General features: G+C 40.3%; 1 protein-coding gene and 1 long non-coding RNA gene across 2 annotated transcripts in view; one reads left to right on the top strand and one right to left on the bottom strand.

Moving 5' to 3' along the window:
- Positions 1-23587, bottom strand: part of zc3h3 (zinc finger CCCH-type containing 3) — a 77835-nt gene that overhangs the window by 15442 nt on the left and 38806 nt on the right. Inside the window, exons 4-8 of the mRNA XM_055004696.1 lie at positions 19421-19571; positions 6477-6634; positions 3288-3363; positions 2667-2822; positions 1778-1847 (exon numbers count right to left, since the gene is read on the bottom strand). Coding sequence (XP_054860671.1) covers positions 1778-1847; positions 2667-2822; positions 3288-3363; positions 6477-6634; positions 19421-19571 — 611 coding nt within the window. The remainder of the gene's footprint in view (positions 1-1777; positions 1848-2666; positions 2823-3287; positions 3364-6476; positions 6635-19420; positions 19572-23587) is intronic.
- LOC129347425 (uncharacterized) lies at positions 3126-23390 on the top strand. The gene is made up of 3 exons (XR_008599529.1): positions 3126-3463; positions 5452-5526; positions 22655-23390. It is a non-coding gene; the product is annotated as an uncharacterized LOC129347425 (long non-coding RNA).

Raw genomic sequence — 23587 nt, 5'->3', positions numbered from 1 at the left:
TAAACAGACGTGTGGTTCTAAAACCACACCACCGTTCTATACAGTTCAGACGTGTCCTGTGTGCCAAGCAATCTGTCACACTGAGCAGCTAAATGACCTTAACTGCAGTTGACAGCGGCAGAGTGAGAGTGAATGTGTGTCTTGACAGCATGTGTGTGAGTGCGTGTGCAGAGAGATGTCTACTGTTTGGTGTGTGGGGGCGAGCCTGGTGGAGGCCGGTCTAAATATACCTCTGAGGGGGTTTGGCAAGTTTGAAGGGGGGGGAGGTCGGGGGAGGCGGAGTGTAAGAGGGACTCCTCCTCGTTGAGTTGGGATCAGTTCTACTTAATTAACTGCTACAGAAATATTTATCCAGGCTGCAGCTCGGCCAGCTCTCATGATGTGTTTATGTGCTCTGGATGTGTGCACCGGGTAGAACAGGGGTGGAGCGCAGGTGGTGTTTGCGGGTGTGGGAGGGGGGGGTTGTAATGCCAGGGGAGTTGGCTCAGGGGAGTCTGGTTTCAAGGTATTTGTGGTAGTGGGGGGACAGGAGGGTGGGGTGCAAGAATCGGGAATCAGGCTCATCTATCCGCACTAGAGCCTGGATCAAGTTTGGAGGGGTGCTGGGTGCATAACCCTGCACCCTGCGCACCCTGCGAACCCCCCCAAGGCCTGCATACAGTCCTGCTTAAAGGATCCGCATGAAATAAGAGCGGGAGTATCCTGTGGAGGGAGGGGCCAAAGGTTTGGGGTTAGGGGTGGCTGTTGGAGAGGTGGCATTACAAACAGACAGCTGGGCTCTCAGCACTCACAGGCAGCAGTGTGACAAACAACACAGGTGCTGGCCATTGTGTGTTTGTGTGTGTTGGTCAGTAGTGCACCTGTTGTAAGGTTGTTTGTCTGAAGAATAAAAAGCTAAAAAGACAGCTTTCTCTTTCTGAGTGCCACAGTTTCCCTCTGAAGGCCAACAATATTTACTAAAACACACACAGAGACATACATTCAAACAGATCAGCAAGGCTTTGCCCATTCGTAGATACAGCTTCCAGGTAGCACAAATTCATATCAGTCAAGACTGATCCGATAATTGACAAACTGTTTGACCTAACCTGGACCCTAACCCAATTTGCCACAATTGGAAAGGGTCTAAGAAGTCATTCAAATGTGTTTGTCTAGCTTAAAGATGAGTTGGGGCTGTGTAATAACTCAGTACTATAAACCTGTGGCTGAATCATACCATGACACGAAAATATTCATTGAAAGAAAAAGTTCAAATCAAATGATGAAATTGTGGTTAAAACCACAATAACAAAATAAGTTTTGCACCTGAAGCTGCACCACAGAGGAAAAATGTACGTGATCTCAGGTCTGTGGCAAAGATCGTGTTTCATGTTGCTGTATATGCCAGACACCTGTGCTACACTCTGGCATTGAAAATTACATCAATCATCGCAAGTGTTTTTTTTAATATCTCCAGTAGTATACACAGTTACAAGATTCACTTAAAAGTAGGCGGTTTGGAGATTGGGTGACCTTAAAGCACAAGTCTAACATTTAGGCTGCTCATTTACCCATAAGCCCCTCCCCGAATCCCCCATCAGCTTAAGTCTTCCTCATGCCATCCTGTGCCATGGAAACAGGAGACATGCCAAGTGTGCGAATACGACCCAACGGCGACTGTACCTAATAGTATGTCATCTTATATCTACACACTGTACCCAACTTTGGCCTTTGCAATGAAAACCCATAAAACACTGTGTTGTTCAACATCTAGGCCGTGAGTGTGCATATATGTTACCTTCTCCTTCGCCACCTTATGGGAGAACGGGCAGACGCCGTCTGCCTGCTTGCACGTCCCTCTCAAGAATCTGCAGATGAAAAACAAAAACAAGCCTGAAATGACAAATGCTAATAAATGGCAGGAGTCAGTGGTATTCCAAATGCTTTCCCTACTGTAAATGTTTTATTTTTTTAAAACATCTTCCTTGCTTGTCCTCCGGATCGTGATACGTTACATTTATCCCAACTTTGTTCCTAAGAAATGATGTGTTTTCAATCAATTTAGATAACAAATGGTTGTGAAATACTACAGTACCAAAGTGCCTTAGGGGGCCATTGCTCTGAATAAACAATTAGAAATGCTGATCAAACTGTATCCTATTTGGAAGATTTGCAGTTGCAACAGGAACCAAAAAATTATCACAGCAGCTAAATCTATCCAAAGCTGACCCAGAAAGTGAAAGTGATTTTTACTATTGAATGTTTCACTGGATTCCTACAAAGTCTAAACTTTAGCCTGAGAGTGGCATTAGCAGTGTACTCAACTGGATTTGAAACCCTGATTTGATGCTTGTAATTGACTTCTTTCCTCAAAGTTCTTCCAAACTTGTTCCTTAATGCTAACTTTGCTGAAGAACCAAACACAACTGCCTATCTGTTTGCATTAATTCAATCAGGAGATTTTTACGCAGAAAACAGGACTTTATCAACTGAAACTGTGGATTTCTGAAATAAGTTGCCACTTCACTACCATCATATGTACATCGGGCACATTGCAAAGAGAGAAGGTTTCCTCTCAATATTGAGGATCGTACATCAAAAAGCATCTAACTTGTCAATGCTGTTGCTCATCAATATGATTCTCTTCTGATTTGACAAAATGGGATGTTCTTGTGTCTTTGTGGTACCTGGTGCAGACGGCCACCTTGTCCGGGTCGTGTATGTAGGGACAGTTTGTGCCACGGTTACACTTGCCGAAGCGGTTGTAGTACATGCAATACTGCTTTTGCTGCTTCTTCTGACGAGCATGTCTAATGATGGCAAGACTCCGCTGGACTGCCCGGCTGGATTCAGGAAACAAAGACAAACCACAAGCATCCACAATCAATAATAACAAGCCTGTGGTAACCAAAGAGGACAAACCATGCAAGGATTAAAGTTTCACCTGTCACCCCTGTTAGGGTTTCTAAGTAAAAGTATCTACCATGTACTAATTTTAATTTTAAAAGATTACTTCTGGCTTTACAGCTCTTCGTTGACAGTGATGAAAGGCAGTTAATATTGGAAGACAGAGAGAGAGAGAGAGAGAGAGAGAGAGAGAGAGAGAGAGAGAGAGAGAGAGAGAGAGAGAGAGAGAGAGAGAAGGATCAAATGCAAAAGTCATGACTGGATTCAATTTCACGATGGTGCTGTATGCATGAAGAGAGCCAGGATGGCCCACATATACTGTAGGTGGTAATGAAAAAAAATTGGACAATTTCTTCCACTTTTAACATACATGTGCTTTTATTTTTGTGTATAAGTGTTACCTGGCTAAGTGACGAGTGCTGGAGGGCCGTGTCAAGGCAGGAGTTATGTGTGAGCTCTGGGCGCTGGAAAACTGTCCTAAATATGGAGGAAAGAAGAGAGACAAAACAACAACTGAAAGGCAGACTGTGTTCAGCTTGCTTTAGTTGACAATCTACACACCAACTCCACAGAAACGGTAGAGAGATTCATTCAATCAGCTAATTCCTTACAATTTTTTTTGGATTGCATTTGTCACATTCATGAAGTAAAAATGTCTTTGTTTGGGTTTTGTTTGTTTGTTTGTTGTTTTACAAAATGTAATATGTTCTTTTCTACCACTGGAATCACAGTTACATCACAGAAATGCTCAGATCCAACAATAGTCACCCACATGAAACAACAGGTTTTCAGTGCCAAACTATTATAGTAGCAAACCAACATGCAATTAAACATATGTGGGTTTGTTTCTCAAACTGCTTTCACACAAGGAGGTATCAACTGGCATTGGTAAAGGGCATGTAAGATGTCCAGATGGCTTATTTGAATTGAATTTCTAATCATTTTCATGCATTGATATTTACTAATATCAACATTGTTTTAGTCAACTGAAATTACCCACACAATGTCCACTAAGTGTATCCCTCTATGAAGATACACTACTCCTTAGGAAAGCACGAGTATAAGAAGCCATAATATCACCATAGGGTGTAGCTTAACTATTCATATTACATGAATATATATTTAAAAGAAGAGCCAAGAGGTGCTTCTTACTTGATTTATTCCAAATTTTTTGAAAATTTTATATTGTAGCATTTCCCATTGGGATTATCTGAAGCTGGAAGACTTAAAACATTTTTAAAGTTCTATTTAGATCATATATGACAGGACTGAAGCTGTCTGACAGTGGGTTTGTGCAGCCAGAAGCAATAACAACTTGATATGTGATTGGTTATTTATACCGTGGTGGTTTGACGCATTGGTGCCAAAGCCAAACGTGACGTTCAGCTCTGTCTGAGAGCATCATAAACACTATGTACCCAATGCACTCCACAAACACTGGAAGGAAAGGTGTGTGTGTGTGTGTGTGTGTGTGTGTGTGTGTGTGTGTGTGTGTGTGTGTGTGTGTGTGTGTGTGTGTGTGTGTGTAGGGTTGTTCGAGGCTATGCGGAATGGACAAGAGGACAAGGAGACGAGGAGGTTATGGTTACAGATGGCAGTTGATCTAATTCAGGCCTCTAATTTTGGAACTTTTTTGGCTGTTAAGGCTCTCATCAAGTGTGTGCTCTGGTGTGATTTAAGCAGAGCAGGATTACACCCTGGTGGCTCAGTACCAAGAACAAATGTGAAGCTTGCCACAGGATGATGTGATATCACAACCCCTGCTGGGAAGACACTTGAGGTGTGTTCCTAGAGGAAGAGAGAATGTGTGTGAGTGTGTTGTGATGCTGGTCACGAGTTGAGCAGAATGGAGCTCTTCAATTTCACCTGCAGGTTGAGTTGCACCAGAATGTCTAAAAGAGAGGTAGAGGAGTGTGAAGGTGCAGAGGCAGATCTGGGCTTTAATCTGCACCATCCAGTTCTCCAGACCCTCCCCCTTGCCACTCTGACAGATGACAACTTTATTATTTTAGATGGCAAATCCAGCTAGCTCCGCTAAGTCTATTAGAGGCCATGTGGACAGAGCTACAGCCACAAACATGAATAAACACTCCTGTGTCACCTCGGTGTGTACATAGTCTTGCTGCCCTGTACTCACACTCTATGTCCACAGCAGGGCTGGTTACCACCCTTCTGTATAACCTTTCTGTATGTGTCTAAAGCCCTGACTACCAAAAGCTACTAAGGAGCAAATGCTTGCATGAAACAATGGTCACATTTATGCTCTGTTCACTTATTATTCATTCAGATTGTTATGGTATTCATTATGGAATTAGAGTTATGGTTCTTGTGCAGCTGCTATCATTAAGAAGTCGGTGCCTAAATAAAGCTTTAATGGCAAAAACAAGGTTTTGTTTCGCATTCATATTGACTTAAGTATTGCTTTTGGTACTGGTGGTGTTCTAATGACTTGACTATGAAAAGATTTAAAATGATACCCTGCCATAGTTTTGTAAAAACTTGCAATGTACTTATGTATTGAACCCTTATAATCTCTCACTCTTTAATCTGATCTCCTTTTACCAGAATGACAACTTGAATTGATGACCACAGGGGAGTCCAGTGATGCCTGGTCCAGCACAGTCACTAAGAGAAGCCTCAGTAAGTACATTTATATTTGTAAATTTATCTAAGTGTTTTTCATTATGGTATGAACATTAAAATTGCTACATGTCAACACTGATAAATACTAGTCTTTATGAAGAATAGGTAATTAAATGTGATCAAAATGATCAATATTTATTGAAACAATGCATTTTCAGCTATCTAGTCATATTAATCTAAAAATGCTGAATTAAAAAAAAGTACATCATCACATTTAGTCTTTAATTTTTTGTTGACAATAGACACTATCAGCACATAAAACTCTTCCCTGACAGCTCTCAGAATCAACAACTATTCCATGTTAACGTTTGCATTTAGTTTTTTTTCCTAAGGAAATAAAAATTAAAACTCAGGTGTGCAAATTAATATTCAAAAATGTTTTCAAAATATGGATTGCACAGGGCAGGTTAGCACTTTTGCCTTGCAGATAGATCCCTGGTTCGTGTCCCGGCCTTCGTGGGATCATTCTGGATGGAGTTTGCATGTTCTCCCTTTGCACATGTGGATTTTCTCCAGGTTCTTCAGCTTCCTCCCACAGTCCAAAAGCATGCTGAGGTTAATTAAATTGTCTAAATTGTCCGTAGGTGTGAATGTGAGTGTGATTGTTTGTCTCTATATGTAGCCCTGTTATAGCCTGGTGACCTGTCCAGGGTGTCCCCTGCCTTCACCCTCAGTCAGCTGGGATAGATTCCAGCCCCCCACGATCCTAATGAGGATTAAGGTGTATAGATACTGGATGGATGGACGGATATTCAAAATATTTAAACTTGATGCATAAACTCAAATCCTTTTTCTCTTGATTAGTACTTATGGTGGAAAAAAAATTAAGATTACAATTTTAGGAATATTTTTAACTTAAACATTTTAGTTAATTAGTGAATTATCAGCACTCTCAATTATTCTGATCGAATCAACCAATAAACAGTAAGACTCCACAACATTTGTACCTGTTCGGTTGATTGACATGTTAGCGGTGCGGGACAGCTTATTGGCCGACACACGGTACAAAGAACCACGAATCCAACACATGCCACTTCCTCTCCACTGCTGGGTGGATGATGGGTGTCTGTCATGGGGAGCTCGAAGTCGGCTCTGAAGGAAATTCCTAAGACAAACAGAGATAAAAAAAAAAAAGAATATTTCCTTGACTCATACATGTCAACTTGAAGTCAAGTTTTTACTAATTTTAGTTTATTACTCTTGGAACAGAGATCTGAATTGTCAGTTTAGCTCAATTCACAAACTGTGTGAAATTTTTCAGTCATGCTTTCCCCCAACGAGAATATTATCTGCTTATCCCTCTCTCAGCTTCACCCCTTTCGCTCATCCTCCCTCCAGCTCTTCCACTATATATCCCTTCTTCACTTTATGTTTCCCATCCTGTAGTTTCTCCCGTCCCTCCCCCTTTCTCTCTCTCTCTCTCTCCCTCCCATGTCACAGCACTCTGTTAAATTGCTCCTCTAATGGAAAGGACGGCAGTGTGGAAATGGAGAGAATTGAAAAGAGGAGAGGAGGAAATCAATGAGATAATAGGCAGGGCAGGGGGCCAGAGCAGTGAGGTTGGCCCCTACACTGGAGTGTAGAGACCACACACACACACACACACACACACACACACACACACACACACACACACACACACACACACACACACACACACACACACACACACACACACACACACACACACACACACACACACACACACACACACACACACACACAGCATTATAACACACTCCTACTACAGTATGTACAGTCCACACAATCACAGGACTTTGCACACACACTCACCATTCAGGAGTCACTCAGTAGGCTTGTGTATGTGTGCAGCAGATGTACATGCGAGCCTGCAGTGTGTATGGGACTGCTGGGTGGTGGTGGGGCGGTGCAGGGGTTATGGCGATAAATTGCGCTGTCCTGTCACTTCTATTTGGGGTGGACTGGGGCTGGTGTGCAGGGCGCCGCTGGAGGTAATTTGCTGCCGTATTTCAGATGGGCTGGAAATGGGTTTAGAGCGAGAGTTCATGCCTCCCATTACAGAGAAGAGAGAGGGTTACCCCGAACGCATGCCGCGCGCAAAACAACTGACACAGACGCTTAACACGTGGAGAGCTGCTGCACTGCTGCAAATAAGAAAAAAAACGACCAAATATCAGCCTTCAGTTGCGTTCACATACACAGTCTACCTGACTCTGTGCCATAACTCAGCAGCACAGACACTGAGTTTCACCGATACAAGATCAGTGGCTGCCCTACATAGGGCAAGTGCAGCCAGGGGAGCTGTAATGGAGGCTAATGTTGGAGCGCTGACTGCCACCCAGGGAGGCTTAAACAAGGACCCAGTGGCCTGGGGAGCCACAATGGAGGTTAATGGGGATATGACATGAACAGTTAACACAGACGGCAGTTAACCCTGATACAGGGCTGCAGTCAGGGGGTGACTGGGGGTGTGACACCCAGTCTGTTAGCATGCTTTCTCACTGGGTTCATATGCTTAAGTCCAAACCTCAGAGTGACTGTCCTACTGATCTCACACTCTTGTTCATTACTGCTTCAATCCCTGGTATGTTTACAGGCTCTCCTCATCAAAATGCTGTTGTTCATTATTGTTTTCCAGAAAAGATGATGGGACATCTTATGGTTTCATTTGACTGCTTGTCATGAATAGATTTCTCTGAATGTAAACATTCACAACAAAGGCAAAGAGTGTCACAGAGGCCCCCAGAGAAGTGTACAAACACCTACCAAACTTCCACAATGTGATGCAAGTCAAACTGTTTGATGAGGTCATTGTTCGAGGAAGGGTTCAAAATGGAAGACTGGAGCTTACCAGTACACATTAATGTACAGGTATAAAACAAAACAGCCACGTGAACGATTCTGAACAACTCCCAAGCATGTTCATTTGTGTGCAGACAAACAAGTATGTACCACTTTTACCAAACTGAAAATGTATTCAGACCAAACTGCCTGTGTTAAAGTATTGATAACATTTAGAAATATGCACAGATCTGAAACAGCTGTGACCATATAAGTGATTTTTTATTATTGTTCCTGTGATGATTTCTGGAAGGCTCATTTGTGCATAAACTAAGTTGTTAGATTTCTGTGTGGCTGCACATACAGCCACGTCCATAGGTTCCACTCTCAGGCCGAATATCGTTAGTGAAAATGGCCTTTGCAGAGGCAGATTAGCAACTCAAAGAGTTAATCAATAAAACAAGCAAGAAGGAAGTATAAAATCAAACAGTCCAAACACATACATCCCATAAATAATGACATAATCCACAAACAAGTATGCTCTTTTTCTCTTCGACCCCAGATACAGGGTAGCCTGCTTTCCCTGATGTCCTTGACCTCCAGAGGAATGCCAGTTATCAGAAACACTCCAGGTTGGTCTCATGCTGGACAGTCAAGTTGTCTGGAAGGACTTTCAGTGTTGCACACTATACAGATACGCTATTGCCTTTGTTCCTGCTACAAGACAAATCATGGTCATATTGGATAGAGCTAAGTGAAGGATGTGGCTTCAGTGTTCCCTCAAAATAGGAGCGGACAGAATCACTGTGATGGGATACTTGCAGACAAGGAGACGACTACTGGGATTAAAATGGACAATCCACCGAAAAAAAAATAGCGAGGCTGCCTTATACAAATGCTCAACAATACTTTTAGTGTACTGGGTTGCAGCCCAAAGGTGGTTGTTGTTAATATTAACTAGTGCTGTCAAAAGATTAAAATGTGTAATCAGATTAATCCATGGTTGCTGTGGATAAATTTCGATTAATCGTGATTAAATGTCGCAGATTTTTAATCTATATTAATCGCATTTCATTTTTCTTGAGCAGATTCCATAAAGAAGGGAATATATATGTACTTAACATGTTTATTAAACACGTGCTTCAGTTGAAAAGAAAACTCCTTCCTGTAGAGTGTTCATATTACTGTAAGTTGGTGGATTATTCCATCTTTGGGAAGTGTTTTGTATTCAAAAAGAGGGCCAACATGCTGTTTAGCGCAAGGATATTCAACTAAAATTCAAAGAGGTCCAGTCAGAGAAAATGTATTAAAGCAAAGGTCCAGAAAATCTTAATATCTAACTTGAATTAGTGTGGTATATGTTGATGTAACCTAGTAGTTTTATTAGTGTCTGCATGTAATCAATTACTAACCATCAAATCAAATAAGTTCAGTACGATTCAAAAACATTTTGACAGCATTTATTAATAAATAACTTTTGATATAACTGTACATCTGAAAATAAAGTGAAAAATAATGACTGAACAACCTGAACCAACTTATATACATCTTTAACAATACCTAAATCTCAAAAAATTTAAACAGTTGAACACTTTTACATTTTTTTCTCTTATATCACTCCCCTTATACTCCTGCTGCTTAATGGGAGAACTGAGCTGCCAGTATTCTGAATCGTGGTCTGAATGGTGTCAGGGTCATTCCCAAACACATTTAGAGCTCATTGATGAGTCTGGAACCATATTTAGTTTGGATTATATTCATAGTTGAGAAGCTGGCTTTCAGCTGTATGTTGATCCAAACATGGTAAACATGTGCAGGGCGACTTTCCTCTCAGTGCCGATTTGTTTATTACTCCGCCAAGGAGTGCAGTGGAGTTATGTGACGATCGGCGTACGTTTGTCTGTGAATCTGTCTGTCCGTCTGCAAATTTACTCAAAAACAGACAAACGGATTTGAAAGAAATTTTCAGGGAAGGTCAGAAATGACACAAGGACCACCTCATTAGATTTTGGCAGTGATGCAGCTTATAGTCTGGATCCACGGATTTGTTCAGGATTTTCCATTGCCAGATATAACGGCCGGCACGGCGTCACCGTAACCATGACAACAAGTGAACGCTGTTTCAGTTCCCTGCATCAATTCACTCAACCCACTACATATTTAGGTCATGCAATTCGGTATCTGTACTAGATAACGTACACATGTATAACACATGCCTGTGCTCACGCAAGGCAATTTTGTATTTGTGTAGTTAGTTTGTGGGTCGATCTATATTAAATGGCCAGATTCTATGTTGCTGTGATTTCTGAATACACAAATTGAGGAATGAACAGTCTTGGCGGAGCACTGCACTCTCTGAGTGCTTTTCTTGTTCATCTTTTTGTCCGTCCTCCTCTCATCTGTCCCTCACCTGGTTTCTGAACTCAGATGTGATGTTTAGCGACTTCTGCAATCTGTGTGTTATCAATTTCAAAATCCCCCTCAAAACAACAACGTCTAAGCAGCAACCTACACGCTGAAAATGGTAAGTTTTGTCTAGGACTTATATTGTGTGATAAAGCAGGCCAACTTGGTTCTTGTGGTGAATTTACTATTTTCATGACAGTGCTTGCCAATGTTCCACCAAAACAATTTCTCTCAGCATTGCCCAAAACAATTGTTATTGGCGTAAACAAACACAAATAAGCCCCAACATTTTTTCTCCTATAGCATAGTAAAAATGAGGTTCAGCTGGACCATTATCAGAACTGACACAGCACTGTGGAGATAGATATGATGAGATAAAATTTTATTAATCTTGAAGGAAGTTCTTGCACCCTTCTGCTCAGAAAAAAGAAAAAAAAAAAACTGACATAAGAAATACAGTTCCTAAAAACCAATGACCCAAAAGGTCACAGTGGTGACTTTTCAGCTTAAAAGCTGATCCCATTCACATACAACAGCCGATTTTAACTTTCATACTGGGTGAATAGCTTAGTACTTATAGGTTCTGCTTTAATTCCAACTTCAATTCTTACATACATTCTTCACTCAAGACAGATGTTAACTACTAAAATAACAGCTGAATACAAAATTTCAGTTCAATATTCTCTGTGTAATAGATTTGAAGCATGTGATAGAGAATTACCATCAAAATTGTGACCTCCGCCCATGGAAGATGGTATTCATTTGTAGACCCACTGACACAGTTAAACCCAGGGTCAGACCTGCTACAAAAAGTACAAGTTGTGGCTATTAAATGAGATTGGGCTTATGTCACTCGAAACACAATGCACACAGAAAAACGGAAAAGAAATAAATCCCAAAATTAGAGAAAGTAGAGGCAGAGCGATCGGTATGTTTTCTTAATTAATGACCTACATGATAAACCATATTTATTGTCAGTAAAATTTCTATAAATAACCTCATTATTTAACTGAGTCAGCATTAAAGTACAGTGCATAGTGCACTCTTTTAGGTATGTTATAAAGTAGAAAAATATTCACTGGAGGTCAGAGTAAAAGAACTTTAAGTCATCAAAAAAGAACAGTAAAAAATATGGAGGGAAAAAAGGAAGACATAGAGGACGTGGCAAGGGTGAAAAGAAACTCCCTTGAGACTAGTCTGTATGTGTGTGTATATGTGTGTGCAGGTGTGTGTATGTGCAATGCTCTGACCATGCGATGCACAGATAAAGGAGAGCGCAATTCAGCACTACCGGTGCCGTTGATGAATGATCCGACTTTTGTTTTAGTGACAGGGAAGAATTTGGAGGGTCGTGCGACTGCTCAGAATAATGCTGCCCTTGTCTATTTGTCTGCAACCCAAGCATTAGGAAGCTCATATTGGGAAACAGTTACCCTTGAAACAGAGCGCAGCAAAAACAGTCATCTGGCTAATTCCAGCCGTTAGACTGCTCTGCTGCTCTTCCTCAGGCACTTAAAGGAAATCCAAAGCAGCATCATTATGCATCACAACGCTATCAAATCCAGCTCAAAGGAAGAAAACTGCAATGAAAAAAACCCTATTTTACTGTAGAAAGCAAACTTAAAAACACCACAGACAGTGTTTGTGTAGAATACAGTGTGAACAGCAGCAGAAGAGAATCATAGCCCATCACTCCGGGTGACAGGTGAATGACTAATGTGATAAGTAATGAGGAATTAAATGAATTGGGGTATAAAAAGGGATGAATGAGGGAGTGAATGCGGGGAAAGGAGGAGAGAAGTGAAGAAGAGGGAGTGCTGCTTCACTTTATTGCCCAGTCTTCTACATCCTGTACTGATCAATACTGAAGCACTAAAGGAGATGAGCGCCTGGACCAACTGTGTGTGTGTGTGTGTGTGTGTGTGTGTGTGTGTGTGTGTGTGTATAGATATCTAAATATATATGCACACGCAATGAAAGAACACTTATTTGCGGTTGGGGTGTCTCCTCATGTTGGATGCTTTAACATGTATATGCCAGAAATAAAGCACAAAAAATAAAAAGCAAGAGGCAAATGGAGGACACTGAGGCAAATGTTGATCACATGAAAGAATATAAAACCAAAGAAAGAACAGCAACAGTGCAAACATTAGGGTATAGAATATTAAAGACGAGTTCAGAGGAGGGAAAAATAGGGAGGGCATGAGAGAGATAGAGGGAGGGTTGGGCTGTAATTTATCCTCCGTGTGCATGCTTTACGGCTTTCTTAATTCAACTCCTGCTACTATTAATGGAGTTAATGTTGAGATTATATCTATTTTCTGGTGGCAGGGTCTGAAATACTGCAGCCGATTCCCCCGCCTCTTCAAACTGCCACCCAGCACTAAATCACCCGCCATTGCTCGTTATGGCTAAAACTAGGTAAGAGCACTGCATGTTGGGTAGGGAGAGAGACACTTCCTGGTGGCCTGTGAACAGGACAATTCTGAGACTAGGTGGATTAAAGGGCTTGGCTAAACAGGATTGTTAGTCTGATGTAGAAGTGAAACGAATCATAAATTAACAGTTAAATTGTTGTAATACAAAAAGCATTTGATGTGGAGCATGATGGGCAATAAAAGAATAAGGAGGAGCTGAGGAGCTACTGAGGGTGACAGCCTATGGAACTGGTCAGGCGTTATAAAGCGATCCTTTCAGCTGACACCTAACACAAAAAAGGTTTGAGTTGCTACTGAATAACACTACATTCTATGATATGATACAATTTCTACAGCACATAAAATACTTTGTCAAAATTCCAGAACACACTATAAATTCCTAAAAAAAATAGTGTTTTGTCTTCCATGTGGATTATGAGTTTGCTTGAATTTGACTCGAAACATGTTGTTAGGTTAGCAAGAAAAGCAATACAAATTAGGTCTGCATAATGTGGACAGTCTGTGCTGTGCACCAACATTGTTCAATATTGCAATGCTAAAATCCCTTGCAACAAATAAGCAAATATTGAAGTCACACAGTTCTTATGTCTTTCTTTATTGTGGTGCGAGGGTATCCATGCCAAACGAATCAAATGTCAAAGGACCCATCTGCATAAATAAAAGTTGATTGACTCAGTGAATGAAAATAATGGAATGAAAGAGATTTAAAACTTCCCCTTTGATACATGAAGCCGCTAACGAAGCATGTCAGTTGCAAATTTTTCTGCACTGTTGTTACTCCACCAAGGATCGTGGTGGGGTCATGTGACAGTCACCGTTGGTTTGTCTGTCTGTACACAACATTGCTCAAAAATGGACCAACAGATTTGGATGAAATTTTCAAGCAAGGTCAGAAATGACACAAGGCATAGTCTGGATCCATGATTTCTGTATCATTGATAACGGCATGGGGTCACTGTAACTATGACAACAAGTGAACTCTACGTCAACTGCTTGCTGATGAACATATGATTGCGATCCTACTACAAATTGACCGCTGCGGACTTACCAGGATCTACCCATTGGAAATAATGGAAGGAATGAGCAGCCTTGGCAGAGACCTGTGCTCTCTGAGTGTTTCTCTAGTTGACCATGCAAACAAAGGAGCTTGATTTCAACCCTGCTTTACCCTTTTCGATACCTATTCTAAAATGTGTCAACAGTTTTAAAAATATGGCCTTTATTTTTGTTTACAGTAAGCACATGTAAAACACTTTGCTCCATTCTTAAAGGTGCTAATAAAGTTATCATGAACATATTATTACCACTTGTCAGACAGCCTGTAATGTTTAGGTTGTTTTAATAGTCAGTGACTCATAGTTGTCGTGGTTCTATGGCTTGGAGTAGCATGTAACACGGCCAGTTAAATCATAAGGACAAATACTTATTAACTGCAACAATCTCTTGTTGGGAGAAACAAGAAAAGCACTCAGAGAGCAGTTTTCCGCTAAGGCTGCTCAGTGGCTTGATTTCCGATGGATGAAAATTGTAAACAATTCGTGGTCCACAGCAGTAGATTTGTAGTAGGATCGCAATCCTGTGATTGTCAGCAGGCAGCTGATGTAGTGCTCACTTGTTGTCATGGTTACAGTGACGCTGTGCCACTATCTCGGAATGATACAGAAATCTTTAACAAATACGTGGATCCAGACTACAAGCAGCATCACTGCTAAAATCTAATCACTTCGTCCTTGTGTCATTTCGGATATTCCCTGAAACCTTTTTTCTGTTTTTGAGTAATGTTGCAAACAGACATACAAACCAACACCGATCATCACATAACTGCGCCGCGTTCCTTGATGGAGTAAATATCAGGTTCACTAATAAAAAATCAAAAGTACAAGCCTTTGCACAGAAAAAAAATCAATGTGAACATGAACAGTGACTCCCAAGATGCATTACGGCAAGCAACATCCCGGCCTTAAAAAATTCAGTCCCATGAAACAAAACTCAAAACACAATGTGCAGCTTAAACCAAACTTGTAAATTGTGGGTCAGTTGTGAATGGGTTCAGCAACTATGGCATTGTATTTTATCATCAACACTGATGACAAAGCGTGACATCATCCTAGGTTCATGTTTATTATAGCATGTAGTCCAGTCTTCTCATGAACAAAGCTGAAATAATTACAACGTGTGGCATAAAATAACCTGTAAGACCAGAATATTATCTTGGAGAGAACTGTGTTTCAGTAACATTAAAGACATTGTTCAAAAAATTGAAATCACATCACAGATTAGGGCGAAAACACTTGTGGAACTATTCTTAACTCTTTCCAGCAATCATCTAATCTTAATGTAGGCAATGACGGTCATTGAATCTGTCTCATCAAATGATGTGTCCTGTATGGCTGGAAAAAGTCAGCGCAACCACATCAGAACTAAAATGCAACATTGTGTAGTGTTTCTGTTTGTTCTGGCCCCAAAAAAACAATCTACAGGAATAAATGATTATTGTATGCATGCTTGAGTTTAAAATTTCGAAACTTTGGCTTCATATTGAAATGAATGACAAAAGTGGGAGAAATACATGCTTAGATTTCTCAATGATTTTTTAACCCTAACACGAATATCAAAAGGCCTCATTTAAACATCCATGGGAAGGTGGAGTCTGTCTCGACAAGACATTAGTGTTATGTCACCATGTCAAATCTATAGAGGTTGTACTATATAATACAAGGGTGGTGTTTTGTTTTAACAATGCATTGGGTGCTGCTATGAACAGGCACAGAGATAAGAGCTGAGAACATATGAGGACAGGCATCAGTGAGTCTGATAGGCCAAAGATGAAGAGCAGCACTCAGTAGTTAAGAGCAGAGAATATGAGCTTATGCTCCACTCAATAGCTTCAAATTGATAAAAGTGGTGGTCTTTGGAATTAAACAGATAGATAAGCATGAGAAAGGAGTGGGAGAGAGGGTGAGGAGAGAGGAGAGGGAGTGGACTCTCCCTGGGGACCCAACCTGTCCCCCTCCCTCCCTATCTCTTTCCTCACTTCTACACACTCGGTGATATTTCACAGGATGTCACAGGGCTCAAATTGAAAATCCCTTGATGAATCAATATTTACTGCAGTGGCTAAATGAATAGTAATAAGTCACCAGAGACTGAATCCAGCCACAGTCCAGGCCCCTCTTTCTCACCAAATCTGGATTACACAAATGAACCCCCATCACTAACACACACTGAACACACATACACAAAATGCTTGGAGTCTAAATTGCTATCTGAACCAACAAAAACTTAATTTCTTCCACATGCAGACATTTGGAATAACTTTCCAAAGAAACAGCACATATATGAAATCTGTTTACAGTGATGTTTGTGGGTGATCCTCAGTAACAGAGACATTGTTTCTGAAGGCAGACGTTTGACGTGGATCTCTCAAAATCTCAGGACCTCACACTCAAAATATCTAATGGCTAAATACCACTAGGGGTAAAAGACCACATATGCTTTTTAATAACTAGGATAAACTGACCCTTGACAGAGTTCATATTATGTTTTTTCACTTCCTGAAGTGTGCTGTAGATTTTTTGCACATGTAAAAGGTCTGCAAAGTCCACACCAAAAAATTGATTCTCTCTGATAGAAAGCACTACCTGTTACCTCCCTTAAACACCTTGTTTGAAGTTCAGAAGCGCTTATCTATGCCGCCATGTGAAACATTTGCATAAAGCCTGCCCAGTGGCTAGTTTGGCATGGTCTCAAAGAAAGGGTGAGCTGCTTCTGCTTCTTCTAAGGCTAAAATGTGTCAACCACAAGGAAAGCATACAAAATGTTCTGCTGGTGTCTGCAAGAGTAAACACAAGAGTCTCCATGCACTCCCATGACCCAGTGGACATCCCAGTGGGGATGTTCAGAAATGGTGGACACTTCAACAATGATATGAAACCAATAAGTCAGGACTGAGTAGAATTTAGAGGTATGGTTTGAATGAATGATGCCCACCAGCTGCTGAATCAGAGCTGGATGGGCTTTTCGAGCAGGCGGAGTCTGTGATTCTAGAGTCAGTAGAGATTTTGACAGTTATCATATTTAGATGGTTAGCATCTCTCACTACAACTGCCTGATTTACTCCCCCTCCCTTCCCCCTCCCTTCCCCCCTGTCCTGTGCATGAGCACCAACATGAAGGAGCATGAATGTGTACAGGACACGATGGAACAGTGTCGAGTAGATTAGCCCAAGTTGCTTTGTGTAAAAACAAAGGATTTTTCCAGCGCATACACAGAACAGACAGCTAGCAGACTATAATCTGTCAATAAGCAGAAAAAGGGCATTCAAGAGCACAAAAATGAGAAAATTACAATATTTTCAATATAAAAAGTTCCCAAATTATGAATGCTTAACCTTCTGAAACCAAGTTCGCTTGCAGGTTTGAAGGGTATGTTATCTTTACAGAATATCGCCTAAATTACACCACACAGAGTCTGTAAAAATACAAGAATGACTTCAGCAAAAATTCAGTTACTATTCCACTGAACTTGGCTGAACAGCAGCCTGTCTACAAAGACAAGATAGGAGACAAGTATGGGAACAAATTACAAGTGTGAGTGGTGAAAGATCTGTAACATGTTTTAACATATATAACTTCCAGTATTGGCAATACCTGTGGGCAATTGGAGAAATGTTGGACATGTTGGCTCCAATTTTTTTCAACTTTTGTAAAATAAATAAAAGAACTGAACATGATATGAGTCAATGCTTTTCCTTTTTAAAATTTTATAGCATTACAAGTTTGGTATACTGCAAAAAAGCCCATTGTGAATTATCTTTACTTTTATCCATGGTTGGACTGTTTCCATTGAGGCGTGGGATAAGCTGCTTCTACTCAGTACTGCTGTAAATACTTAAAATCAAATAATAAAAATGCAACAAAACACAAAAGAAAAAGAAAAATCTGTAATGTAGTTGTGCAAACCTACAGCTAAATGACATATTATTATCATCATTATCCAAGCTATTAAATTAGATTGAACAGTCCAAATTCAACAGTGTGTCAACTCATGCAATGAGACATCACCCTCTGACAACCAGGAATGTGGTGAGCAGTGAGTGACAGGTGATGGGAATAAAGTAGAGTGAAAATAAAAAGGGCACAAAGAAAGAAACCACCAATGATACAGTGTTTCCTACATTGTTCAAGGTTGTTCTACAAGTCAATTTTACAAAGCCTCTGATTAAAAGAGACAGCGTGATATTGCAGTAGAAAATGATACTTCATAACAAAATACTTACAATAACATACCACTACTAATGGCATTGTTAATCTACAACTAAGGAATTTGTGTACATTAACAGAAAAACGTGTGTCATGCTTTGGATTTAGCAAAAGGCAAAGCTCAGCACATCCTAGTTAATAAATCCTGTTTTAACGTATCTTTTTCAGCGGGACAAAGCTATGAATGAGGTGTTAATGTCCATCACCCGCTAATGATCTCATCTTAAACATTAATTAACTCACTACCTCAGAAATGACCTCAATGCCACAAAATGTCATATCACACAAAAAGACTTTCTCCATTATATAGGCCTTAAATATGGGTACTGAAAAACAGATATTGAGATAACTGTCTGTCCCCAGCTTTTCAAATATGATAGAAATGGAATCTTTTTAAATTCTGGAGTATTTGTCAAACAAAACAAGCAACGTATACGTAATATAAGGACAACACTTGTGGCTGATGGAAACTGTGATAGACATTTTACAATATAGTGACATTTTTGATTGACCAAAAAAAAAAAAGAAGACTGAAATTAACCGGTAACAAAAATAATTACTAACAACAGTCCAATTCAAGTGTTTTTACTGTAAAATCAAGACTCATTGGTAGTTTATTATCTTGAGTGAGAGCGTGGAACTGACAGAAGAATGAGTGCAGAGACAGAGGAGATGAAAGTTAGATTAATGAAAGTAGAAAAAAAGACAAGATGGGGCTGTAATGACATTAAGAAAAAGACCCAGCCCCCTACTCGTCTCTCCCTCTCTGTATCTGTCCTGGGTTTGATGCTTTCCCTGCTGGTGTAAACTAATGTGAGGAGCACATTGGTGTAAATGGTTTATTCTCTCTGTTGTCTACAAAAATGAGCACAATAAATTTGTGACCTCTTCCACTCATGCTACTCATGACGGTGACAAAAAAGACGGGGTGCTGATCTGCACCAAGAGTCCTAGCCACTGAGTCACATTAAAGGAAGACCTGCAGGAAGTCTGTGTGTATTTGTGTCTGCTAAAATGTGCTACCTGGCAGACTGGATCCTCTTGGTTCGCCAGGAGAGGGCTGGATTATAGTGCAACGTGTGCGTGGTGCTGAACCCCGGGCGGGTCACCATCTTGTAGTGTCCCCTGAACACCCGTTGGGAGGCGGGGCTACGATGGAAGGAAGAGGCGGGATCTAGGAACAGCAATAATTACAAACAGATGAGTGAGAAACTCTGCATATGCAAATCTGACCATACACAGACACATCCAGTTAAAAATCTAGCCAGTGTGTGTGTGTGAAAAGATGCACATTTACACATCATTTTGAATGCAAAAAAACCATGTACACACCCACAAACACACATACACACTAACACACATACACACTCATATACACACACGCAAGTTTGTCTGAGGACTCTGGCAGGTGTGCTCTTTAATAAGCTTCACGTATAAAAATGAGAGGGAATAACAAAGGCAGAATTTTTATGAGTCTAATAAATCATATGCTCTGTCTCTTTCCTCGCTGCCTTCATTCCTCCTGCCCAGCCTCCCTCCTTCCCTCTCACTTTAAGTCTCATTCGTTATATCATTTTACAAATCCATCAGAGAGGCTGCATAACAGTCGAGCGATCGGAATAGAAAAAAAAGGGGACTAAGTGTTTTTATTTATTTATTTATTTGGCTGTGTATCCATCATGTTGTTTTATGATGGCCGGGGCTGGCTGACGCACTTGCACAAAGAACAGAATTTGCATTGTGGATCGTCAAAGTCCCTGTTTGCATTAGTTTACCAAGATCAAAGACTACATGGACCAGGAGCCTGTCTACGAAAATCTGAATCATAAGTTGCTTAGAATATTTACAGGAGTTATGTTTCTTTTTAGGTCTAAACCTCTGCCCCTACAATAATTGATGGTAATCACTTGGTGTACGTCAGATTTGTCATGAAACAATCTTTTCCTATAAAGCTGTAGAAAGCCTGTAGAGTCAAGAGAAGATAGCAGCATTTCTTTATTTAGAGGTAAAAACAAAAAGTTGGCACAGACTTGAAATGTCCATCATTGTACATTATCACTATACACACAACTGTGGTAAGAACAGTAGGTCAAACTGAAGTAGTCTATAAACTGGTTTTCATTTCAGTCAGAATTATCTTTTTGAGCCAATTATCTCATCTAAGTTTGAACTGTTCCTGTCTCTGCTGCACACTAGTGTCAGAATGATGTAAATCCTTCTTACCCTGCCAAAACTCAACCGTCTAGCTAGTCCCATTCTTCACATTTTCATCACTAGAGTCCAGCCTTGTCACCGGCTGTGTAAAATGATGACTTAACAATGGTGTCTAATCGCCAGTCTCCCCTCACATATCTTTTCAGCTGTTCTTTTTGTGCACACTATATCAAACAAATTCATTTTTAATAACTCTTTAATGTGTTCTTTCAATGAAGTCTCTCCTAACTGAATTAAATTTGGCCAATCTTGGGTTTTACTTTTTTTTTTTTGACCATGCTCCCACATCTCAGCTGTTGACTTAGTATGTGTGTACAATGCATTCACGATCCAAGAGAAACAAGAATCCAAGTTGTAGTAAACTAAAAATAGACTTCAGGGACAAGCATTCACACAAAGGAAATTAACACTTTGTGGAAAATTGCATTTGTAAAAAGGCTTTCATGAATTAAAAGGTACAAAACATCCATAACTACAGGTTGAAAAGTGGCATTTCATGCAACACGAATCAGTTACAAAACATATTCATTCAAATTATTCCACCACAAAAAAATCTGCACTACCTCTACCCCTGTCTACATATCATTCACTGGGGTGGTCAGTGATGGCACTCTGTCTACCTAATGAGTAAAGAAAAGATAGTGAGGAGAGGTGTGAAAGAGGGATAACAAATGAGTTTATGTACCCGCTGAGGAGCTCATTTCCTATCACCTCTTTCACAAGTTTTTAATTGCCAATTGTCAGGATTGTTGCCATTTTAATTAGCATCCAATAACAAACCGTGACCACACGGGCTGCAGTGACAAACAATAAAATGATTCGATTTCCACATCTGCACATTCCACCTCTCTCTCCACTCCTCCCCCTCATTCTTCCTCCCCCCACGGGCACTGGTTTCATTTGTCAGCTGTGATGCAGCTCTGGATCAGCTGGAGAATTCATCTCAGACAAACATTTACTGTTCAACAAATCATTGAGAGCTTGGGGGGGCTGCCGAAATACTGACTGCATCTTTGTGACACACACATACACAAAAATGCACACACTGTGGTTTGCACATGTAGACTTAGGCAGATGTATCACATGTTTATATAAGGTTCATTACAAAAACCTGAATTCTATGTTATTCTGCCTATTCCATTCTGATGGAGGCAGGTTCCCAGGACATCTAAACAAAGATCTAGCTAATAACTGTTTTATGAGATCAGCATTGCTACATTTCAGTAGTAGATTGCATTTTGGATCTGGATCTTCCCATCAAACCTTGGATCTCTGCTCATTGTTGTTTTTTTTTTTTTTTTTTATTAGTAAAGACCAGTTCATATTAGAAAGCATATCATATACTGTCTAAAAAGGGCAATGTGAATTCTGACACATCCATCCATCCATCCATCCATCGGTAAATCGTGAGGACTGCCTTCTGACTCAGCTCCTTCTTCATCACAATGTCCCGGTACAATGGCCACATTGCTGTTGACGCTGCACCAACCCATTTGTCCATCCCATGCTTCATTTTACCATCACTTGTAAACAAGATCCCAAGATGCTTAAAACTCCTCTGCTTTGGGCAGCATCTCACCAAGTCACAGGGATCAATCCGTTGGGTCGCAGCAGAGAACCATGTGACTACGACTTAGAAGTGCTGACTCTCATCCTGGAAGCATCGTGTTTGGCTGCTCACGATCTGATGAAGCCAACTGACCCACATCATCCACAAAAAGCAGAGACGGGACTCTAAAGTACTGAAATCAGGCACCCTTCTCACCCTGGTTGTGCCATGAGATACCCTCCGTGACTGATATATATATATATATATATATATATATATATATATATATATATATATATACTCAATAATTATTTTGTGTGTATATATATATATATATATATATATATATATATATATATATATACATATACATATATATATATATATATATATATATATATACACATACACACACACAAAATAATTATTGAGTTATTGTAAATTGTGCTATAATACATACTCATGCTATACTATCTTTCTCATTTTATCAACAGCAAAAAATGACAGGCTTCATGATGAGAAAGACATCATGTCCACCACAGCAAGCAGCTGTCTTGACTGATCATCACTGACATGAGGCCTCTGTTGATGGTTGAAGATGAAGGCTTCACTACAATGATCTTATTTGCTCTGTCAGTCCAAATCTTCCATTTCTGAATAAAGCGGCAGAAAAAAAATGTGTTGTTTTTTAAAATCCGATTAATCGGAAAAAAAATAATTGACCAATTAATCGATTATTAAAATAATCATTAGTTGCAGCCCTACCTACCTTTGCACAACACAACTGATGATCTCAAACACGTTAAGAAGACAAGAAATTGAACAAACTGACCCTTCACAAGGAGCATTTGTTAATTCAAACCATTCCAGGGAGACTACCTCTTGAAGCTGGCTGAGAGAATGCCAAGTGTGTGCAAAGCTGGCATCAAAGGAAAAGGGGGGTACTTTAATGAATCTAAAATATTAAAAATATTCTGGTCTGTTTAACACTTTTTGTTTACTACATAATTCCATATGTGTTCTTTCATAGTAGCATCATAGCATGGTAAGTCAGATCAGGTCGTGTTACCTGCTACTGGTACTAATTAAGCCAGTACAACCTGCCACATTGAAAATGGGTAGATGGCTTACCCAGGTCTCAGTCTCCAAAGGGTGTATGAACTCAATAGTTACCGGCCAACCATCAGACATGGAGTGGGGCCCCATGTAAAGTTAAGTTTACATTCCAACTTAACGGCCCCTGCACCTGCAGGACATAGCAGACGTATTGGCCATGCCTCTCTGATTAAGATGCACTGCAGGCGAGAGAAGCATTTGATAAGTACGAGGACAACCCAAGTTGCTTTAAATGTCCTGGCTTGAAGATCAGCCCATCTGAAGAGACGACGGAGATGCCTGTCTACCACTATCTATAAAACCTAGCTGAT

Source organism: Amphiprion ocellaris, chromosome 2 (genome assembly GCF_022539595.1).
Source record: "Amphiprion ocellaris isolate individual 3 ecotype Okinawa chromosome 2, ASM2253959v1, whole genome shotgun sequence".
In the NCBI taxonomy this organism is placed as follows: domain Eukaryota; kingdom Metazoa; phylum Chordata; class Actinopteri; family Pomacentridae; genus Amphiprion; species Amphiprion ocellaris.
This window is presented reverse-complemented; position numbering and strand designations above follow the sequence as displayed.